This window comes from Nannospalax galili, unplaced genomic scaffold (genome assembly GCF_000622305.1).
Source record: "Nannospalax galili isolate Female #2095 unplaced genomic scaffold, S.galili_v1.0 scaffold940, whole genome shotgun sequence".
Lineage (NCBI taxonomy): Eukaryota > Metazoa > Chordata > Mammalia > Rodentia > Spalacidae > Nannospalax > Nannospalax galili.
Window position 1 is genome coordinate 1,251,533 of NW_008346079.1, and position 8,807 is coordinate 1,260,339.

Below are 8,807 nucleotides of genomic sequence, written 5' to 3' on the forward strand. Positions count from 1 at the left end.
GGGAACCCGTAAAAAAAAAAAAAAAAAAAAAAAAAACAAAAGTAAAACATTTTACATGTTAAGAAAAAATGACACAAAAACAGCTCTATCAAAGAGTTTGCCAAAAGGGTGATGAGGAGTGGTGGGGTGTGTGGTAGGTGGAGTGGTGGGCAGGGGTTGAGGGCAGCCAGAACCCTTAACTAGTTCTCCCTGCCTGCAGGAGTGCTGGGTTTTCAGGTGCGAGCCACCACACCCAGCCAAGGTTTGGATTGTGTTTTATTTAGAAAAGATAAAGATGATTTGTAGTGATGCCCAGAGAAGTAAACTGGGTGGGGAGAGCGAAAGATCAGAAGAAGCAAGTCTGCTGGAGCAGATACAGACAGACGAGCAGGATGAAATTGCTGTGTGGAGGGGGCAGAGCATGAGGCCCAGTGCTGCGGGGGTGGGGGCGTGGGGTGAGTCCGAGTCTGTTTCCTCAGTGCAGTGAGAGCCAGGCTAGGGAGGAGGTGCTGGGAGAGGAGAGCGGTGTGAGCACAGGAGAGTGGCAATATGGGCAGGCCCGGAGGGGGTCCTAGGAATGCAGGCGGCCATCATCTTGCAGCAGGGTCTGTTCCTGGGGTCCTCCTGTTGCATGGCAGCCTGTCCTAGAGCCAGCCAGGTCCCTGAGGCTCTTCCTACTGTGTCCTGGAAGTCTGAGGCCCAGAGTGCTGGACTTGGGGTCAGGTGGGCCCAGCCCTGCCCCTGGGGCCTGGTAAGTCAGAACTTGCTCATCACACTAGACCTTGGCCTCTGAGAGGCAGGCGCACCACCTACTACTCTATACTCTGAAAGGTACCAGGTGGCAGGTGGTACTCAGCTGTGGCCTGGTGGGGACCCCTGGGAGCTCTGGAGTTGGAAAGCCTCAGGCTGAGGCCGGGGCATGGCAGGCACAAAGCCCCTGGTTTGATCCCCAGCAATGCAGTAAGCCAGGTGTGGTGCACATCTGTAATCAGTACTGGGCAGGTGGAAGCAGGAAGATTGGAGGCCAGCCTGGGGTACACGAGACCCTGTTTCAAGGGGGCACAGGGCCGATCTGCATCCAGGGGCCACTGCAGAGCCTTGTTTTCTCACTGACAGTCACCACAGTCCTCAACATTGAAGATGAAGACATTTAGTCAGTGGTGGCTGCTGTGGAGACAGCCAGGTCTGGCAGATGAAAGGTTCTTGAGGGCCAAAGGGCCGACTATTGACACAGGGTGCTGGTCTGTGCTCTGCAAGGTGGACTGGAGGAAGCCTCTCCCCTGCTTGCTGGAGGCTGTCACCTCAAGTGAGGGGGACTGGGGCGCTTGCCCGCCGACCTAAGTCAGGAAGGGGCCATTTTACCCACCCTGCCTTTCTGGTGTCATGCTGGGCCAGCTGCCCTGAGAGCTGGGGTGAGTCACCCCGGGACCTGGGCAGATTGAGATGACTGTCTTAACTGGAAAAGCAGCCAGGACCTGGTTTGGGTAGAGCTGGGCAAACAGCTTGTTTTCAGAGTCAGCCTGGTCCTTATGTAAGGAAAGGTCTGTGGAGACTGGCAGAGCACCAGGCAGGCAAGCTCACAGCACCGAGACACCTTCTGCCTAAGTGAGCGTCCGCTGCGGAAGCTGGGCCGGGCCTGCCTTCCTGTGGGTTCGCCCTGGCACCTCATGCTATTGGTTGAATTGGATAATGGAAATTGGTTCTCTTCTTGTACTCTGTGGGTCCCAGGGATCAAGCTCAGGTTGTCAGGTTTGATGGCAAATGCCCTTACCTGCTGAGCTAATCCTCCCTCCTTTTTTAAAGGCAGGGTCTCATGGAGCCTGGCTAGCTTCAAACACCCATTGAGGCTGAAGACAGCCTTGAACTTCTGATCCTCCTCCCTCTACCTCCTGAGTTGGGACTACAGGTATGTGCTGCCAAATGTGGTTTATGTGGTGTTGGGATTGAACCCAGGGCTTCATGAATGCTAGGCAGGCATTCTGCCAACCCAGCTGCACCCCCAGATCTCTCTCTCTAGCCTTCTAAGTTCTGGCCAACTTAAAGACACCATGACTCACCCGACCTGTGCTCCCCAGCTCTGGAGCCACAGCAGCACTTACCGGTTCATTCTTGCCAAGCTGGATGCGGTATCGGGAGATGAAGGCGGGTTTTCCTGTTGTGTCTACCACCAGTAGAGAGGCATTGAGGCCCCAGAAGCACAGCCCAGGCACGAGGGCAGCACCTGTGGATAGGACGGAGGGTGGGGGTGTCAGGGTGAACAGACTATAGTACACACGGAACTGAATGCACATGTGCCTGAAACTCTCCTTGCCAGGTGACTCACTGCTTGTGACCAGGGCTCACCTTCAGTCCTAGATGCCAAAGTAGCCATCAGTCACTAAGTATATTGGTTTGCTCCCTTTTTTCAGGGAGGGGGGTACTTTTAGGTGTTTTTGTTTTGAGACGGTCTCACTCTAGCCCAGGCTGGTCTCAAACTTGTCACAGTCCTCCTGACTTCAACAGTCAAGATGGGGAGGGGCCATGTGTGTGTGTGTGTGTGTGTGTGTGTGTGTGTGTGTGCATGTGTGCCTGAGGGTGTGCACACACACATATACGCAAAGACACATGAATAGAAACACTCCACCAGTGTGATGGTTTGAATGAAAATGTCCCCCACAGGCTCCAATTGTTTGGACCGTCTGTCCCCAGATGGTGGTGCTGTTCTGGGAGGTTTTAGAAGGTGTGGCTATCCTGGAGGAAGCACGTCAACTGGGGGTGGGCTTAGAGAGTTCTTAAGCCTTGCTGGATCTCCAGGTGCTCTCTTGCTTCCTGTGCCTGTGTGATGATGTGAGAGCTTAGCTTCTGCTGCTCCTGCTCCAGCACCTCCAGCCACCATGCCTCCCTGTCATGACGGACTGTAATTCCCCTGGAACCCTAAGCTCAAATAAACTCTTCCTTCTATTTAAAAAAAAAAAAAAAGAAGCACTCCACCAGAGATGAAGGCAGATGGCATTTGGGAGGTCCATGCCCACTGAGCCTTTTATGAACTGCCAAGTAAGGAGAAGCCCCACAGCACCATGGTGTTCCCAGTGAGGCCCAGGCCTGCGTCAGGAAGCCCCTGTGCCCTAGTAACTAAGTAGTAGGGCCTCCAGTGTCTCCAGTCAGTCCTTCCCTCCTACTTTGGAGAGCCACAGGTCCTGCTGGGATGTTCCCAACTTTGAGTCTTAACAGCAGAGAAACCTGTTGGGCTTCCTTAAAATCCACCTTTCCAGACCAGGCATGGCACTATGTACATGCCTATAGTCCCAGCAGTGCAGATGCTGGGCAGGAGGATCACCACGAGTTAGGGGTGGCCTGGTGTACATAGCAAGATCCTGTCTGCCTTTCTCAACCCTGTTGGACCAGTAAATAGGGCGTCACGAGCCCCATTTCCCCAGGTCAGCCTTGAATTATATACGATCATTCAAGCAGAATTTTCCTTTTTAAAATTTTCCTTTTCAGACAGGGTATCACTGTGTAGTCCAGGCAGACCCCAAACTCCCAGCTATCCCTCTGCCTTAGCTGCCTGCTGGTGTCGCAGGTGTGACTGCTGTCCTTTCGCTGTCATGAGTCTCCCTATTTGGATGACAAAGCAACGGACCACCTGACATATTTTCCACATCACTGTTCTGTAAAATGTGGAGAGAATACTGATCAAAGGGCAACGGACCACCTGACGTATTTTCCACATCACTGTTCTGTAAAATGTGGAGAGAATACTGATCAAAGGAAGGGAGGGTCAAAAGTTCAAGGTCATCCTTGGCTACAGAGCCTGTTCTGGGCCAGCCAGGGACTCATGAAACTTGTATCAAGAGAAAAATATAGAGACAAGATGTGTCAGCAGGTAAAATGTTTGCCCCACAAAGCCAGGTGTGGTGGCGCAAGCCCGTAATCCCAGCAGAGGTAGGCAGATCTCTTCGGAGTTCAAGGCCAGCCTGGTCTACACAGTTCCAGATCAGTTGGGGATACAGGGAGCCCCTGTCCTCAAACAGAACAAAACATCCAGGCGTGGTGGTGCACGCCTTTAATCCCAGCACTCGGGAGGCAGAGGTAGGCTGATCTCTGTGAGTTCAAGGCCAGCCTGGTCTACATAGTGAGTTCCAGGACAGCTGGGGCTACAGGGAGACCCTGTCTCAAAAAAGAAAACAAAAACAAAAAACGTTTGCCCCACAAGCCTGATGACATAAGTTCAATCCCCAAAACCCGTGTAGAAGTAGACGAGAACCAACTCCACAGCGTGGGCCTCTGACCACATGTGTAACATATCTGTACGTGTGCCCATTCACATCAGACACAATAAAAATTAAGATACTACGTCACTTGGGAGGCAGGTGGACTGCTGTAAGGTCAAGGCCAGCCAGGGCTACATAGCCAGTTCTAGGCCAGCTGGAGCTACATACAGGGAAACCCTGCCTCAAATAAAGATACTGACCAAGACACGTGACTTTCCATTCCTCATTCTACTTGGAAGCCACTGTGGGCAGCAGCCCACTGGCCACTCGTGGCTGCTGCCCAAGGGGCACCGCAGTGTTACCCAACTGCCCCTAGATTCAGAACCCTAAGGGAAAAAGACACCATTCCACTGAGCCGTCTCACCCCCGCCTCGAGCCCCTTCCTGCCTAATCGGACCCAATGCCTGGGGTCAGAGAGACAGCCAGGGCTGTGAGGAAACTATGGACAATTTGAAAGTAGCTTAAGTAAAAAAGAGACAAAGCAAGGACAGGTATATTTGCACATAAATCACAAATATTTAAAGCAACCTAAACGTCTGTTTGTAGGAAGTGAACTAAGGGTCTTCCCATATGACAGAAGACCTGGAAGCAGCCATTGTTAACAGCAGGATGTGTACAAGCAGTCAATAAAAACCTTTGCTGAAAAATAGCAGTTTGGAGGCTGGAGCAATGGCTCAGACGTTAAGGGCACTGGCTGCATTTGCAGAGGCCTAGGGCTTGGGTCCCAGGACCCACATGGCAGCTAACAACCATCCTTAACTCCAATTCCAGGGGTATCCATCACCCTCTTCTGGTCTCCATGGGCATTGCACAAATGTGGTGCACTTACATACTTGCAGACAAAATACTCATACACACAAAATAACAATAAAATAGCAGTTTGGAACTGGCTCAGCACTTAAAGGCACTTGCTGCTAAGCCAGACTGTTCGATCCCCAGGACCCACATAAGTGAAAGGAAAAAACTGACTGATGCAAGTTGTCCTCTGATCTCCATACACACGATGTGGCAAGCTCACCACCCCCAATACACACACAGGCACAAAGTGAATAAAAGTAAAGTGGGCAAAGGAAGACTCTGGAGCCTCACCCATGATGAAGAGGAACCACTCGGTGCCTTCAAATGCGGACAGCAGCCTCTCCCATTGTGCCTGCCAAAAGTATCCGGAAGCACCCCAAAATCTCTGAAGATGCCTTGGAAGAAAAGCTTTCTGGTTTCTGGGAGAAGACTGGGCAGGCGGCTCTTTCCTCTCACCCCACACCACTGCAGATCCCAGTAGAGCAGGCTTACCATGTGACTGAGTTCCAGAAGGCGACAAACAGCAGCAGCCCGGAGCCCAGGATGAGCACCGTCCTCTTCATGGAGCCCCAGATGTGTCCCTCCTGCAGGAGAAGGTGTCAGGCCAGCGGACTCTGGAAGCTGGGCAGGAGACTGTGAGCTGCCACTGGCCTTTCCCAGCTGGGGGTGGCCCTTAAGAGTTTTTGGCTGTACCTGGGTGTGTTCATGAAAGCCAGAGCTTGGGAAGGAGGGGGAGGAAGGGAGTTACCCGCACTCCAGAGGAATTGTTGAGCAATTGCCTTTCAGGGTTGATAGGCTTCTACATCTGTGCCTTCACAAGAAGCCACTCTGCATCTTGGAGTCACCTTTTCAAACAGCCCAGTTACAGTGCTGGGTGTGGTAGCACACACCTGTGATCCCAGCATTTGGAGGGTAGAGGCAGGAGGATGAGAAATTCAAGGTCAGCCTGGGCTACATGAAACATTGTCTTAAAAATAAGACAGTGGCCCTTACAGATCCTTCTCCAAAAAGTTCTCTAGACCAGAGGTCATCGCAGGCTCCAAGAGCAAACAGCCCAGGCTTTGAGCAGGAAAGCCATGTCCCAGTGTCGCCTGTGCCTCTTGTACTGAACAGGAATGAAAAATGCCACACCATAAGTTTTCTAAGCCCAGGTGGACTCTGCTTATGTTCCCTCAGAACTAGAGATGGTGGTCCCTATGGTGGGCGCCCTGGGCTCACTGCAGCTAGGGAACAGGGCAGACCTGGGGCTGTGATACAGGCTGACCCGAGAAAGCTGCCTTCTCCAGGCTGAGGACCTGAGGTGCATGTGAGTTCCACTAGTCTATCTGCATGTCAGTTCTCAGCCCTGCCCATCCCGCTCTTCATCAAGAGGCCAAAAGATCATTTTCATGGCCAAGTCTCGCAGGACACACACCCATACCAAGCACTGGGCTCAGCCCAGAGTGCTCTCCTCTCTTCTGCCCCCATCTGGACTGGATTGCCCAGACCAATCAGAAAACTTTCTTGTTTGTGTGTGGTGTGGTGGAGCACATATGTATATATTCCCATGTGTGCAGGTGACACGGTCTTCCTGTAGCCCCAGCTGGCCTGGAACTCCCTATGTAGACCAGGCTGGCGTCAGTCTTGCAAACCTCCACCTGCCTCTGCATCCTGAGTGCTGGGATTAAAGGCATGCACCACCACACCTGGTCCCCCTGTCTTTTGAAAACAGTCTCACTATGTAGCCCTGGCTTGCCTGGAACTTGCTGTGCAGGCCAGGCTGGCCTTAAATTCACAGAGGCTCACCTGTGATAAGGCTGGGCTGGCTGGGCAGCAAGCCCCAGATCTCTACCTGTATGTACCACCCTGATGCTGGGATTTCAAGCACGTGTTGTGGAGTATGTTCTGGGGATCAAACTCAGGTCCTCAGCTCAAGCACTTTACAGACTAAGCTATTTTCCCAGCCCAATAACTTGCTCTCTGACCCCCGTGACTTAAACCCTAACTGCCAGATGGGCTGCGTGGCTGTCACGGTGACTCCCTGTGTGGGTTTCTGAGCACTCTTCAGTAACGGTCCTGGACTCCCAGGGGAGCCCTCCTCTTGTAGGTTTCAATGACCAGATTCAAATGAAAATCTTCATGTGCAGGGTTGGATTTCGTCCAGGGACCGTGGGTTTCCTAATCTCTGCAGCTGCCCAGATGAAGGGACTGTTAATAATGGGGACAAAGGTCCCCTTGGAGCACGGGGACACCCAGTGCAGAACTGAGCTGAGTAAGGACCATGCCTCAGCCCTGTGGGAGCTCTGTTGTCTCCAGAGCAGTTGCAGAAATGCTGGTTCTAGAGCCCAAGGCCGGAGGCCTGCTGAGGGCTAAGGTGGGCAGACAGAGGGCTGAGGGGTAATGGAGGACAGCTGTGGGCTTTCCAACTCCCACCACATGTACACGTTCACTTACAAGTATACTGTGCACACACATTCACGTACACGTGTTAACGCACACGACCACTCAAGTGAAGGAATCACAAGGGGGTTTGAAGTCTGGTGCTCCCTGCTCAGTTACTATAATGAGGATATCACTGGGAAGGTGCCTTGTGGGGAGAAGAAACTCAGGAGGACATGGGGAGCGCCCCTGGGGTACCGCCCTGCGGCACAGACAGAGCAGGCACTTACCTGCCTGGACTTGGCATGGAGTCTTGTGCGCTCCGAATTTCCTGTCATCTGGAAGAGAAAACACAGGGGTAGAGTGCCATTAACGAGATGAAGAGACAGAAGGTCAAGCTGGCATTCTTAAGTTTATGCAGAGAAATTAGGAAATGGCTAGGGACGAGGAATGAAGTCTGCCAACTGTGAAAGACAGAGCTTATTAAAGAGCTGATTAGGAGCCGGGTGTGGTGCATACCTTGGATCCCAGCACTCAGGAGGCAGATGCCGGCGGATCTCTGTGAGACTGAGGCCAGCCTGGTCTACATAGTTCTAGGCTAGCTTGGGCTACAGGGTGACCCTGTCTCAAAAACAAAAGCAAAAAGCCCTAAAAACCAAAGTAGGAACACTGATTTAGGGACTGGAGAGAGGGCTCAGTAGTCAAGAGCACTGACTGTGGGCTGGGCACGATGGCACACGCCTTTAATCCCAGCCCTCTGGAGACAGAAGCAGGTGGATTTCTGAGTTCCAGGCCAGCCTGGTTTCCACAGTGAGTTCCAGGCTGAAGCTACAGGGCAACCCTGTCTCAAAAAAAAAAAAAAAAAAAACCAAAGTAGGAACACTGATTTAGGGACTGGAGAGAGGGCTCAGTAGTCAAGAGCACTGACTGTGGGCTGGGCACGATGGCACACGCCTTTAATCCCAGCCCTCTGGACTCTGGAGCAGGTGGATTTCTGAGTTCCAGGCCAGCCTGGTTTCCACAGTGAGTTCCAGGCTGAAGCTACAGGGCAACCCTGTCTCAAAAAAAAAAAAAAAAAAAAAACTGCCTACTCTTGCAGAGAGCCTGAGTTCAGTTCCCAGCATATGGTGGCTAACAACCTCCTGTAAGTTCCAGGTGCTCTGACACCCTCTTCTCATACATATAAAATAATTAAAAATATATTTTAAAGAAAGCATTCTAAGTAGGTTACATAGTGCTTTTTTAAATTGAATTTTTGCAAATTTCATACATTATATTTTGATCATATTTAGCCCCCCTACCCTGTCTGCACCTTTTGCAGCCCCCACAGTGCCTTTTAAAAGATTTATTTTTTTTTAATGTGTATGAGTGTATTGCGTGCATGTGGGTGCTGGGATTTGAACCTGGGTCTTCTGCAAGAAC

At 51.8% G+C, this 8,807-nt stretch overlaps 1 protein-coding gene across 3 annotated transcripts in view; it reads right to left on the reverse strand.

Annotated features, from left to right (window-relative positions):
• Positions 1-8,807, reverse strand: part of Faxdc2 (fatty acid hydroxylase domain containing 2) — a 24,687-nt gene that overhangs the window by 8,238 nt on the left and 7,642 nt on the right. For all 3 annotated transcript variants that reach the window (XM_008842344.3, XM_017800414.2, XM_029567937.1), the window contains exons 2-5: positions 7,676-7,723; positions 5,520-5,611; positions 5,319-5,422; positions 2,079-2,200 (exon numbers count right to left, since the gene is read on the reverse strand). In XM_008842344.3, the coding sequence (XP_008840566.1) occupies positions 2,079-2,200; positions 5,319-5,422; positions 5,520-5,611; positions 7,676-7,723 (366 nt within the window). The remainder of the gene's footprint in view (positions 1-2,078; positions 2,201-5,318; positions 5,423-5,519; positions 5,612-7,675; positions 7,724-8,807) is intronic.